The 14,442-nt window shown below is 49.6% G+C and overlaps 1 protein-coding gene across 6 annotated transcripts in view; it reads right to left on the bottom strand.

Annotated features, from left to right (window-relative positions):
• Nup210 (nucleoporin 210) overlaps positions 1–14,442 on the bottom strand; it is a 119,025-nt gene that overhangs the window by 10,436 nt on the left and 94,147 nt on the right. For 5 of the 6 annotated variants that reach the window (XM_074044556.1, XM_020176163.2, XM_074044557.1 and 2 more), the window contains 8 exons: positions 13,800–13,880; positions 12,324–12,455; positions 10,634–10,792; positions 7,722–7,813; positions 6,047–6,221; positions 4,539–4,714; positions 2,441–2,661; positions 1,273–1,409 (listed from right to left, as the gene is read on the bottom strand). In XM_074044556.1, the coding sequence (XP_073900657.1) occupies positions 1,273–1,409; positions 2,441–2,661; positions 4,539–4,714; positions 6,047–6,221; positions 7,722–7,813; positions 10,634–10,792; positions 12,324–12,455; positions 13,800–13,880 (1,173 nt within the window). Of the gene's footprint in view, positions 1–1,272; positions 1,410–1,433; positions 2,298–2,440; positions 2,662–4,538; positions 4,715–6,046; positions 6,222–7,721; positions 7,814–10,633; positions 10,793–12,323; positions 12,456–13,799; positions 13,881–14,442 lie in introns of those variants that run through there. The other variant, XM_074044560.1, reaches the window with a different exon arrangement.

The raw sequence follows: 14,442 nt of genomic DNA on the forward strand, positions 1-14,442 counted from the left end.
CACTGGCTCTAAAAATGAGACATGCTGGAACCTGGCCAGACTTGGCTCATTGATTCATTCTCAGCTGGACAGAAATACAAGAGAGAACAGTTTTTGTTCACCTCCATAAAGACGCAAAAGGTGACTTTCTAGAGGAGGTTTAACTTTGCTGGTGATGCCAAATCCCCCGGCTGCCCCACCCCACGGCCGCAACTCCCTTAGTCATTTTTGAGGCTGTGCTGGCTGCTGGGCCCAGCAGGTGAGAGCTGGAACCAACCCCACGAGTTCATCTCTCATTTTCACACCAGCTTGAACATGGGGAGGCAATGGCTTGGGAAGAACAGGAAACTTGTTCCCATCCCAGAGTTAGCAGGTGGCTGACCCCAGACCCATGACTCCCACATCCTGACCACCGAAGACGGCTCTGGCAGGTGGTTCCAAGTGGCCTGTGTGTTTCTTAAAGAAAAAGGATATCATAAGGTACAGCCAGACCTCTATACTGCTAGCTCTGCATCCTTGGATTCAACCAATGGTGGATCAAAAATATTCTGGGGGAAAATTGTATCTATACTGAATACAAACAGACTTTTTCTTGTTATTACTCCCTAAATAATACAGTCTAAGAGCTCTCTCCTTAGCATTTACAGGTACTAAATGTCATCTAGAGAGGATTTAAAGTATGCAGGAGGGTGTGCATAGGTTCTGTGCTTTTTGTATGCAAGGGATTTGAGCACCTGTAGATTTCGGTATCCAACGGGGGCCTGGACCCCATCTCCTGAGGATAAGACTGTATGTTTGTGTGTGTGTGTGTGTGTGTGAGAATGTTAGTACATATATATACTTTTATTTTATTTATTTTTGGCAGTAGTAGGGCTTGATCTCAGGCACTTGTGCTTGCACTTTACTACTTGAGCAATGCACGAAGCCCTTTTAGCTTTGGGTATTTTTGAATAGGGTCTCACGTTTGTATCTGGGCTGGCCTGGACAGAGAACCTCCTACTTATGCTTCCTGTGTAGCTGGAAGGTATACGCATAACACTCGGCATTTAGTGGTTGAGATGGGGGTCTGTGAACTTTTTTTTTGCTCTAGCTGGCCTTGAACTGTGATTCTCCTGATCTCCACCTCCTGAGTAGCTAAGATTATAGGTGTAAGTCATCATGCCCAGCAAGACTGTGTTTTTAAGAATGAGGTATTCATAATTGCACATGGAAGTTTCTGCCATCTCCAAGAGGGTAAGCTACACCTCGCAGACTGCCAAGCCACGTGTGCCTCTGGCCACCCTCACGTCCTACCTCTTTATAGGTCCTCAGGTGCCCAGCAACCTCGTAGTAAACTGTCACAGACCCCACATCCCGGGCCACAGCCACACCTGTCTTGGGGTCAATGTACAGGACGTTGTTGGCAGAGGAGCTCCAGGTTCCTGAGACACCTGAGAGAAGAAGCTCAGAGGTCACCCATCTTCACTCCATTTGGATACTCAGCCTCCTCACTGGCCCCTGCTGCTCAGGAGTTTTCAGGAGGGAACCCTGTCTGCCTCTGTGGCTGTGCTCTCCCCACTCTCCTCACCCTACCGTCTGGAGCCACCTGCAGTTCTCCTATTTCACCTACTCCTGTCCCCACTTGCCGCCCCACCGCCATTTGGAATCTTCTATCAGCCTTTACTGATCCCTGTCCTGGAATAGGCTGGGTGCTGCCCCTCCAGCTCCCACCCCTCCAACTCTCCTCCACAGCACAGCTCCTGCCCATCCCCCACTGGTTGTAAATTCATTTCAGTAACCAGGGAGCAGGTGTCAAGGCTCCCTGCCAGACAGCACTTCTGAGTTCAAAGTCAATCACATTATACAATGAATGCAGTAAAATAGCTCAACAACCACATTCTATTTATGGCAGATTACATTTATTTTTCTTTAGGTAGTGTTTAATTTGCTTTTAAAATGAATTAATGATATAAAAAAAGAGCCAATTGGGAAAAAAATTAAGGAAGCAATTGTGCATAAATTATAGGATGCCAGGGTGGCACTGGGATGGCTGAAATTCAAGACCCTCTGAACTGGCCCAGTGGGTTTTCTGCTCACATGTCCTAGAGCAATGCTGTTCAATACAGTAGCCAGTGGCCATGTAATCCATCAAAATGACACATTCAGTTTTCCAGCTGCGTTAGTCACATGCCATGCATTCACCTGCTAGAGGTGACTGGTTTACACAGTGCACACACAAGACATGTCCACAATAGCAGGAAATTGTACTGGAGAGTGCTGTTCCAGGGCAGGAGATGGCAAACGTCCACAAAGCACCAGGCTGTGACTTCTGCTATCACCTGACCACAGGGGAATGGGCGCAGCTGAGTCTCTACAGGCAGCACACTCCAGCATGGGACCTGAGCACTGCCCCAGGGAGGTCCCTCCATCCTGGCAAATGGCCAGTGATTCCAAAGGTTCCCTAGGTCAGGATCCCTCTTACCTTCAAGACTGATGAGAACAGTGGCCAAGCAGAGGACATCTCCTACCACAACTGCTCCGGACAGCTCAGGTGAGATGGCATGCAGGACGGGCAGTGGGACATAGTCGGAGAGGCCCAGGTGCTCTGCATCCCACACACTGAGCAGTGTCAGGCCCACGCTGATTGTTCGGACAATGCAAGTATTGTTGGCGGCACCCTTGCCAACCTGCACAAAGTCATCTCTAGGCACAGGGGGAGAGACATGGGCTCAGGGTTGAGAGAGAAGCCCCAACTTTAGAGGGAAAAATGCAGCAAGACGCCTCTTCTGAGTGATGTTTTTGTTGCTTAAGGTCCCATATATGGCAGCTGCTACAGTGAGTACAGACTTAAGTACAGAATCCACAGTCCTCAGCTGGTTACTGCCGGCAACACTATCTCATGCTCAGAAGGAAAAGCCAAGGTACCAGGAAAAAAAGTGACCCATAGAGTAACAATCTAGGGAGGCCCAGGTTACCCTCTGCTGTGCAACTGGACAAACACCACAGTCATTCCCATCCCCTCTGTGAAACAGGGACAATGGTGCACCAGTGAATGGTATACTAACTGAGGTTGGCAGTGGTAAAGCATTTACAACACACCTGCTCAACCCATGCTTGAAAGCTGTGCTGGTGGCAAAGCTTGCATCTGGTAGGGGTAAGGGTGAAGATTTCTGGCTTCATCCCAGGTCCCCTCTGCCCTCTGCCTCCTGGGCTCTGACCTGGTTGCTATGATCAGCTGCTCCTGCCATACAGGGCCAGAGTGACTTCCCTGGTATGCCTAAGGGTGGGAGAGCTGGGCTCCATTTCCTCCAGGGCTGCTTATGTCTGAGGCTGACAATCTCCTGATTCTGTGCACAGAGCCCCAGAGTGTGCCAGCTTCCTTAGCTGATGGCCCTGGGATTCGGCCACATTTCCAAGTTACAGTGTGCAAATAGTCTTGAGGAGATGACCTGCCTTGCCCAAGTTCACAGGATCCACAAAGGACACAGCCAGAGTTAGAACCAGACCTAACTCTAAATCCCGGCTCCTCTTACCAGGCAATGCCCCTCACGCCAGTCCTTTGGTTGGAATGGTCAGCATATCTGGACACAATCTCTAACCCTTATGGGGGCAGGCCCTGAAGCACCACCCCAAGCCCCTTCTCCTTCTTCGTAGTACTAGTCTGTGTCCCTCTGAGCTGGTCTGAATCCTCCTAGGGTAGTGGCTGCCAACCTTCACAATCGGACTGCTGGGCCCTGTGAATGGATGTCCCTAGTCATTCCCAGGGGATATTCTGGGGCTGCTGGGCCCTGTGATCAGGTGTTCCCTGTCAGGGACACTGGTGCTGCTGGGCAGGGGACCATACTAAGAGTTACTGCTCCAGTGTTTGACAGGCTAAAGTCATGGCCCTATTCTTCACTCTGGAGACCTCACAGCAGATGGAAGCTGCAACTGAATTTCAACAGAGCCAGCCTAAGAGAACCACACTCGGAGCTGGATAGGACCTGGTATTCAAACCCCTCTTCCTGGCTGAGTGGCCTTGGGAAAATGGCTTGACCCCTCTGGTTCTCTACAACTGGGCTCTGGCAAGAAGTCTGTGAGATGGCACTGGAGAGGACCCATTCCCAGCAGATGCTCAGTGAATGTTGGGTTCCTTCCTCACTGATAGCTACCTGCCCATTTGAAGGTTGTGCCTGTTCTAATCAATTGTAATCAATAATCTGCATCCATTGATGACAGGGTCAAACTAATAGCCAAGAGTATACATGCCCCTGCACTCTGTCTCTCATGCCATGCAAAAGCCCTGTTGCAAACCCTCCAACCTCCATCCCTAACATTTGCGCTTTGCTTCCTGCCTACTATGTATGGGCCATCCCCACCTAAGAACTTCCTACCACAGCCACGATGTCAAATGCACTAGCCATGCTTCCCTCATTTCCTCTGCCTCCTGATGTTTCCCTGCCTGCCTGGCCCTGCATGTCCTGTCTCTTCTTTCCATGGCACCTGCCTCTCTGTGTCATCACCTAGTCACCATTGCAATTTAAACCCGGGTACAACTCAGACAGGCCTTCATGTGAGAAAAAAACCACCCCACACTCTACCTGTTAGTGGCAAAATTGAGGACTGAATTGTGAGCATGGAAGATATCTCCAAGGTTGTCATGGAAGTGAACAGTGAAGGTCACCGTCATCCCCAGAGGCAGGGCCACCAGGGCCTCTTTGTGCTGAGTGTGCAGGACAGGGCTCATGGAGATCCTCAGGTAAGAAACAGGAGACACCTGGAGGACACCACACAAGTATGGTGACAGCATGCACTGAGCACTGGCCTTCCTCAGCACCCACCACCCAGGGAGAAGTCGCCTACCCCAAGGAGTCCACAGTTTAGGAACAACTGGGGGACGACTGACTTTAAGTCATGAGGAGCAGAAAGGTCTCTCCCCAGATCATCCCAACCTAGTGACAAAGTTCCCACCCTCAACACAGCAGGCAGGCCAGCCTCACTAAAAGTAAACCCCATGTAGGCAAGCCAAAATTCATGACTTTGAAGAATGAGATCAGTAATCCCATTGCAGAAACGTCCCCTGGGCTGTGAACATTCAGTATCTTCAGAGGACTTGGCTCTTGAGGCATTTAAAGTAGAAACGATACCCATGGGATCACAGAGGAGCCATCCAAACCTCCACATGCCCCAGGCTAAGGAGGAATATGGCCAAAAAGCTGACCCCTCAAAAGTCTATAGTTCACTGACAGAAGTTCAGTGGTGCAGCGTCTGCTATACAGTTAGCACTCAATACATATCTGCTGATACAGGATGAGCTCTAGTTGCTTCCTCTCACTCAAAAACCAGGGTGGACTACCCCTGCCAGGTCCTCACCTTGAGACAAAAAGAACAGCAACTAACAAAACAGGCCTGCAGCCCAGGAACGGTCCAAAACTCCAGTGACTGTGTTTTCTTTGCCATCCAGGGCTCAGAAAGTCATGATGAGATGGAAAGATCTATTCAGGACATGTACCAGGAATGCTCAAGGAGCACTGTCACTAATGGCAGAGGGGAGTGTTTTGCCATGACAGAGGACATAGGCCTGAGCCAGGCAGACCCTGGCTGTCAGTCACTGTGCAAGTCACTTCCACCCTGAGCCTCAGTTTCCACATCTGTAAAATGGGCTGCTGCATTTTAAGTCACAGTGCATGGCATGCACTGGATGTGATGCTTGGCACACTGGGTACCAAGAACAACATTTAAGACACATAAGAACCAACCATATTCAGGTACAGGGCTGGCCAGAGCAGAGGCTCAACCATTGGTGGTGATATCAGTAGTCAGGCAAAGCAGATGGGGCAGTAGGATGCCAGTGGGGACACTGGGGAACCAGTGATGATCTCAGGCTACTCATGAACCTCACTGGACATCTATGAAACAGTGTAGGCAGACTCCATAATCTCCAAGAATCTTTGGCTCCGATGGCCTAAGATCTATCTCAGACCTTTGCCCCTGAGTGATTCTTAGATAAATTCCTACTTAGGACTGATCAGCTGTTAAGGTGAGAGAGGAAAAGTACCACCTCTGAGCCACTTCTCTTAGTATCCTAAAGGGGCAAAACCTGTCGTACCTTTACAGCAACAATGATGGTTTGGTTGGCTCCAAAAGGCTCTTGGGCAATCACCTCAACAGTGGACATCCCAATCACAGGGCCTGACACCAGGAAGCCCTTCTCGTCAATGTGCACGACAGGAACTTTCTCAGGTCCATCTAGGACTCGGTAACTCAGAGCAGCCGCACCGTCCCTTTGGGAGACAAGACAGAACTTTTAAACAGATGTTGAGGGGTGGGCCACAGCGACAGTCAATGCCTCAGGATCCCACTATGTGGGGCTCCTAACTATCCCTGGAGAAAAAAGTCCAATCTTGGCCCTGAATGCATCAGCACCTCATGCTGTTCTGTGTGCAGCTCCATCAGTTACCCACAGAAACCTACGGCAGAAAACCCACAGCTGCAAGCGGATCGGTGCCTACTTCAGGTTGGCCAGTAGGAAGACAGACCATGAGAACTGAGTCTGTCTCACCACTGACATTTTGTTAAAAATCATTTCTGTGGCAAATGGTTTTCAATTTACTGCAATAAGGCAACCTGGTGTGGAGGACAGAACATGGGTCTTTGAGTCAAGACAGTATCCAGGGCCAGTCCTGACACTCCCTGCCTAAGGCTACGAGCATGGTGTCTCTGGGCCCATTTCCTCAGCTGTAAAAGGGGAGCAGAGATCCTGGCTTGTCTTATTTCCTCAGAATAATAGGACAAAAATGGACCACCTGCTAAGAAAGGGGCTTGCAAGAGACAAATTATGTGGTATTTTTATACGCTTACACATTCAGTAAAGAAACAGGAAGGAAAGGCCTCTGGTTCCCATGGATAGCTTCCTCTCTCCTCTCTCTCTTCTCCAGCCCTACAGACCCTCTCCACATGAGTTTAGGCAGATGTGATGGCCTATGCACAGATGTTCTTCTCCCAATGTCCTCCTTGTAAACTGAGGAACTCCTATTTACCCTTTGAGAGCCCTAGGTCAAGCACCTCCGTCTGTGACAGGCCTCCCCTAAATCTTCATGCAGAGGCTTGAATGTTCTACAGTGTTTTCTAACAGCTCTTTTCCCTCTGCCCCCGTCCTGGGACCCCTATGTTACTCACCTCTGTGTTCCTGGAGCCTCCATAGCACCTAGCCTTGGTTACTTCTAGCTGGGCCATTTGAGTGCAAGTCATCATTAGGAAAGGTATCCCCACTGAATCAGAGATGGGAATTATGGCTGCACACAGCCTTCAAGACAGCACTTCCCAAACCTTAATGTACATTCCCACTGCCTGGGGATCTTATTAAAGTGCAGCTTCTCCTTCTGCAGGTCTGGAGTGGGCCCAAGATGTACATTTTAATGTGTTCCTGGTGATGCAGCTGTTGCTAATTCATGGGCTATTCTTTGAGTGGCAAGTCTTAAAAACACGGGGGCATTTGAAAAATTTAACACTTCCAAGATGGTACTTTTCCCCCTTTAAACACTGAACTTCAGCAGTGAGAATGGAAACATTTCTAGGCTGTAGGAAAGAGTGGTCTGGGAGGAGGCTGGAGGAGCTGAGAAGTCCATGGAAGGAAAAGGGAACACAGAGGCTGCCCCTCTCAAGCACAGTTCTCAGAAAGACTCCCAGGAAGCTCTCACGGCTCCTGACAAGTTTGACAAAAGAGTTCTCGGATGAACGGCCAGCTCCTCACCCTCGCTGAAAACAAGAGCTGAGTCACGTACCTGTTTGTCTGGAGCTTTATAAATGAGTTGGGTGACATTAATATTTGCTCTGCTTCTATTTCAGGGTTCAGCAGCCTCAGTTTTTCAAATACCTGGAAAAGATGTTGAGTCACATTTCCTATGACTATCAGAGTCATATCCAGTCCTAAGCATCTGCTTCTCTTCTACCACTGAGGCCTGAGGGGGACCTGGGGTGCTAACCGCCAGGTAGCTGTGGACATCATGGAAGAGCTGGCCTTTAAGAGAGGCTAAAGGTGTGATGAGAAAAAGCAGGCAGACTCACATTTGTGCACCCTGGATGAGAGCCAGGAAACATGACCTCCCTCCTGCTCCCAGGTATGTACAACTTTATCTGCCAGGATGTGTGTGCAAGAAGCAGTGCAATACAAGAAGGCCCAGGGTCTTGCTCAGGTGCCCCTCTGCCTGGAAGGACCCTACCTAAATTCTCCTTTCACTGAGGTGCCATGCTTCTGTCATTGTCTCAGATAACCCTCCATATAACCCCTTTGTTCCTATCTCACTCTCTTTTCACATTCTTGCAAGAATTTGACCAGGAAATGATAAATTTGAGGCTGTCGAATCAAATCTGATCCCATCACTCCTAAGTACTCTGAGGCCCTTCTCAGCTGCTGGGGCCTGTGGAGCAGCACTAATCTGGGACCTCCTTCTCTGTACCGCTCTTGTGTACCACCTCCTTCTCAGGTCCCTCTTCTAAGCCCACCCCCCCAGGGCTGCTGGCTTCCCTGGCCATCCAGCCTGGCTCAGGAGCCATCAAGACAGCTGATGCTGTTTGCCATGCTCCCAGCTTCTGATGGGACCGGCTGGGCCTCCCTGAGGGCATGAGCTGATGGGTGGCTTTCTATCTCTTTCCCATCCAGCACCTCTGTGTTATGTGTACTGAGCCTGGATTTCCACATCTCTGAAATGAAGATCCTTATTGTACCTGCCTCAAAGAGTTGTTATATTGGAGTGACCTGAGGTGAGTGGCCATAAAATCCACAGAGAGAATGGGAAATAACCTAAGGGAGTGGCATGAGTTTTCCTAGATAGGTTCCTCCTATTCCTTCAGACATGTATTCCTGGCCTCCCTCTTTACATGGAGATGGCTCACTTTCTGGCAACTATGAGAAAAGTAACACTGCCAGCACTGTGGGAAATGACAACTGACATTGGACCTCAGGCAGGCAGGCAGCAGGGCATAGTGGGGCCTGTGGCAAATTGGAGAGTGGGGCTCCACTAAAGAGAGGCTGTGTCTCATCTCCTGCTTATTCTGCCATGTGGCCACATCTTCGGGATGAACTGCCTGTTGGATTTTTATACAGGATCTTCCTGTTTTTAAATACTGGCAACAAATAAAAGTAGTCTCAAAGGCCTGAGAGAGCCAAATAAAATACATCTGCAGTCTGGATCCGGCTTTTCTGGTTTCTTACTCAAACACCACCTACTATTGGGAAGGTAAACTGAGGCACAGAACTAGTCAGGGACCCAACTGAAGTCGCAGAACTTGGAAACTGCAAAGGCCTGCCTTCAATCCTAGGATAGGTGCCGAACTTTCTTTTGTTTTTAACCAGAAAGAATATGCCACTGTGTGAGTGTGTACACATTTATCTATGTGTGTGTGCCTCTCTAGGTATGCATATCTATGTATGTCTACTATGTATCTTCTGTCTGTGTGTGTGTCTATGTTTCTATGGATGTGTGTGTGTCTGTCTGTGTGATCTGCTTGTGTGAGTGTATGCACAGGAAGGGATGAGGCAAAGGGATGATTTTCTTTGAAAATCTGCTTCTCTGTCCCTGCTTGGTCCTGTGACTGGGTTAGAAGTACTTTATTTCAGGCTGGGAGTGTAGTTCTGTGGCAGAGGGCTTGCCTAGCATGTATGAACTCTGGATTACAAAGAAAGAAGGAAAAGAAGGAAGGAAGGAAGGAAAGAAGGTAGGGAAAAAGAATGAGCTTATTTCTTCTTGAGGAGGGGACCTTGCTTCTGTTCTCACAGTATTATTTAGGAGATGCTTCCCATTTCTCTTTGCAGTTTAGGAGGATCCAGGGACCACAGAGCCCTAGATCTGCAGTACAAAGCCCACTTAAGGGCCAAGTTACCAAATCCTGCTTTACAGAGGGGCCTAGAGGGCAAAGTCGGGTCATCTAAACAGGATGGACCGGATGCAGAGAGATGCAGAGGCATCAGGTCCTGGGCAGGAGAACCTCTGGGCAGGCAGAGTTGGGCCCAGCAGTTCTGACGGGGTCCCTTCTCTCACTGTGGCTCAGATTCCCAATGGTTCATGTGGCACAACCCCTTCAAAACCACCTCCCATTCTGTGTGACCTTGACCCTTCACCTCCCCAACCCTCTGGCTCATCAGCGAGCGGCAGCACCTACCCAGGACTTCATGCGAGGCCTGAGTGAGTCAAAGTGAGAAAGCGCACATCTGTGTCTATCAAGAGCTCTACAAGTGTCTGCTAAATATGTGTAGGTCATTAAATGAACAGCCTGGCTCAGAGGCAATGAGTTCCAGCTTCTTTTCACCATTAAGGTGTAGCCCAAAACCCAGGCTCAGAATTATTTATTTTTGAAACACTTCAAATTATTTCTGACCTCCAGACCTTTACATGTGTTATTAAGCCCTCCCATCCTGCAATGTCACTACCCTGTGGAGCCTTTAGTCAATCCCATCCTTGGGTACCCAAAACACCCCCTGCCCTCCATCTGCCCCCCTGCTCACCACACCTGGATGAATCCTGCCTTCTCCGGAGAAGACTGAGCACTCTTAGGGGCAGGGAGGGCCCTGCTACACACGAACATCCCAGCCCTAGGGTCTGAGTCAGCAGGACTGGTTGGACCCTGATAGCAGTAGGAGAAGGGGCTACCTGCATTCTTCCCTCTCACCAATGACTCTTGTCCACCTGTCCTTTACCTGGATTTGGATCTCATCGGAGAGTTCTTTGGCAAGGCCATGCAGCTGTCCAGCTGTGGTGTCCAGCGCCTTGACCACAACCCTCAGCCTGGTCCGGCCTTTCAGCCGGCCATGCACGTTCATGGCAAAGTTGTACTGTGACGGGAGCTGGATAGATGCCTGGGAAAGACATCAAACATGTTTTCAGGGGATGGGGCCCAGCACTCCCAGAAGGGCAGATGGATGGTTACAGTGGCCCTGGCCTCCTCAGCCCTTGGGTCTTGATGGTGGTCTGTCTTTTCTCAAAGGCCACTGTCTTCTCACAAGAGTCAGATCTGCTAATGCAGGGCTGGCAGATGGCAGCCACCCTAGCAGTGTGTGCCACATCTCACGATATGCATGGGTGTGTTTGGAAAATGCTGGTGGGTTCACCTCTGTGAGGGACCTGGGGTCTTTAAGCAGGCTATCTCTAAGCCTTGGGCATGCACAGGTGTGTTATGAATCATCCAGAATGATGTGGGCTGTACAAGGTTTTCTGCAGAGCTGGACAAGATGTGCTATTTGTTCCCAAGGGATACTTCCTGTGTCCCATAGGAATAATGTGAGCGAGCCCCAGGTACTGGGGACAGGCCTCTGGCCTAATGGACAGGGAGGTTGAGGAATTCATCCAATACTATGCAAACCTGGAGCAGCCTTTAGGAAACACCATCCTGGCGCCAGGCTCTATACCCAGGCCTCCAGCCCACTGTCCATGGGAAAGGCAGGAAGGACCTTTCAAACCAATGTTCATTTGGGCCTTTGTGACCAAGGCCCACTGGTTGTAAACTTTCCCACTAGCTTGCTGGGCAGCCCCAGGAAAGTCCTTTCCTGTCTCTGAGCTTCAGTTAACACAAAGATGGATTTGAAAGGTTCTCTGAGGCCCTTCCAGCTCTGAGATATCAGGAGGGGATTTTGCCCTCAGGGATAAGATAGGGATAAAAGCCAGGCATCATCTCAGAAAGCAGGGCAGAAGCTACAGACATAGCCCCTGTGACATTCTGGAACTTGTTTGACTTTCTCACAAGGCTGTTAATTTGTTATCCTCTGATAGTAGTCATCTACAGATGTGGCTTAGATGTGGTTTGTCTCCCAAGGGTTCCTGTATTGGAAGCTTGGTCCCCAGTGTGGAGATGTGGAGACGAGAGGTGGTGGGAGCTATAGGGCAGGGCTTAATTGGGTTGTTGGGGATTCCCAGAAGGAATTAACATGGACCTCAAGAGACCTCTCTTTGTTCCTGTGAGTGTGGGTTGTTATTAAAGGGAATAAGACTGTTTCCTCCTCACTCTGTCTCATCACAGGATCTCTCCCTCTTGTATGTGCTCCCACCGCGATACACCCACCGTGCTGTGACGAAGCCAGAAAGCCCTTGCCAAAGCAGTGCTGATGCTGGTGCCATGGTACCTCCAAAATTGTGAGTTAAATAATCTTGGTTTATTCATAAGGTACCCAGCCTCAGGTATTTTGTTATGGCAAAAGAACATGGATTCATTGTCTACCAAGCCCTTCTCACTATTGGTCAGCATTTAGGAGATGAAAACTGTGATGAGCCCAAGGAGAGGGCAGAAGGGGCCAGGACTACTCTGGGGAGGAAGGTGCAAACTCCTGGAACGCTGTCCACACCTCCGAGGATGCTGGTCTGGAGCAGGCATCTAGGAGGCTAGAAGGTGGTTACCTCGTGGTGCCGCCCTCGGAGGTCCAGGATGTCCCGTTTCGTGACAGACCAGTGGAAAGTCAGGCCTGGTACAGCATTGCCAAAAGAGAAAGGGCTCTGGTTGTTAGTGATCCCAGTGATGTAGACAGGCATCTGGAGGGAAAAGCAGACCCTGTGAACACCAGGTCCTAGTGTGGGGTATTCCCTTCCCCCAGCCTCCAGAAGTTTTTCTACCTCTTTGGTGCAGTAAGAGCTGAGCCCAAGTTTTCTCTAACAGACAAAGGGCATGGCATAGGAATAGGAAGGTTTGATGAAATGCCAAAGAATCCAACTAGAGGCAGGAATAGCCCTCCTGCCCACTATGGGCTGTGTATGACTGAAAGACCCCTTTCTGGAATGACCCTGAAGCTCCAGGATGCCTGAGGGCAGCCCTCGCAGCGTAGCTCACACTGCCTCACAGCCTTCATGCCTCCATGGAAACCCTGCTCACCGAAGTGGGCATACGAGAGATCAGTGGCTTCTTCAACCTGTGTGTGCTGAGTGCCTACCAGAGGAAATAGGTGCAGGCAATGTTGCAAAAGGCAAAAGCATGCTGAGCCAGGCTGCCCAGGTGATTCCCAATTCCATCACCTCCCATTGGCCTTCTCTATCCTCAGGTTCCACATTTGTGGATCAAAAATACTGGGGAAAAAAGAACTAGGGGCATAGCTCAAGTGTAGAGCACTTGTCTTGCGAATATGTCCAACCCCTAATACTGCCCAAAAAAGTGGGGAAAAATTGTGTCTGTAATGAACATGCACAGACTTTTTTCTTGTCATTATTTCCTCAACAATATAGTCTGACAACTATTTACAAAGCATTCATAGCATATTAGATATTATAATTCACCTTGAGATGACTTAAAGTATATGGAAGGACGTGCATAGGTTCTGTGTAGATACTAACTCATTGTACACAAGGGACTTGAGTATCCTCAAGTTTTGGTGTGTATGAGGGATCCTGGAACCAAAGCCCTTCAGACACCAAGAGACAACTGTCCCAAACGTGTGACCTTGGACAGCATCCTAAGCTTTCTGCATATGTGTGCTCATCTGGAACATGGTGGTGATTCTGACATTCACCTCAGGAGTTGCTATGAATAGTCAGTGGGATGAGTACATGGGACACATGTCATGGAGTTAAGTGCCACAAATCTGTGAGCTTCTGTCACATGACAGGTGCTACCCTAGGGGTGGGAAGGTGGCAGTCTTACAGAAAAACAGGTATCAGTCAGGAGAGATGCAAACATGGAGCTCAGAAGACGAATGCTGTGCTAAAGGGGCCCTATGCTCCAAGGCAGGAAGTAGCGCCTGAGCCAAGCCCCACAGAAAAATGGGCTGAAGAGATGAAGGAGTAAGTGGAGATGGTTCCAGCACAAGGAATAGCATTCTAGCAGGCTCTCTGTGAAGCCAGAATTCAGAGCCCAAGTTTTTCCATCCCAACAATCTCCTGCCTCACCTGGGTCCCTGTCCTCATCCGTGTGATGGGGGCGTGGATCCTCACAGCACAGAGCTGCAGCACCTCCACCTCCACGCGGTCCTAGGAAGAGAGCTCAGGGCTCAGGCTGGCTTGTGTGTTTCAGGTAAGCCCCTCCAAGTCAAGGCATCTCCTGCTCAGAGTTGCATGTCTGAGAGGCACCACAGGACATCCATCCACAGGCTCATTTCTCCAGAGGCAAATGGCTCACCCAAATGAACCAGCCCCAACCTTCCCCACAACCAAGTCCTCTGAGTTGGCAGCCATCTATCTGATCCAGCTACTCCAAGTCAGCCCAACATATACAAGAGTAGAAGCCAGGGTCTGTTCTCTAAGCTGGTCAGCCCTCACAGAAAAGGTCTCAAGACCATCCCACCCCCAAATCCAGCCTGTCTCTGGGACTCAGCAGGGTACAGGATGGGTACAGGATCCAGGTAAGAGTCAGATGAGAGCAGACCTTATATCCTCCTTTATCCTGAACTTGATGCTCTGATTAATCTAGCCAAACACCAACTCTACTGGCTTCTTTATAGTGCTCTTATCTCAGACAGGACATTGGCTAGGAAAACCCTCAAGCTCTTTTGACATGTGCTCGTGCTGAGCCCATTGTTTCTGCCTTGTATTT

Source organism: Castor canadensis, chromosome 10 (assembly GCF_047511655.1).
Source record: "Castor canadensis chromosome 10, mCasCan1.hap1v2, whole genome shotgun sequence".
Lineage (NCBI taxonomy): Eukaryota > Metazoa > Chordata > Mammalia > Rodentia > Castoridae > Castor > Castor canadensis.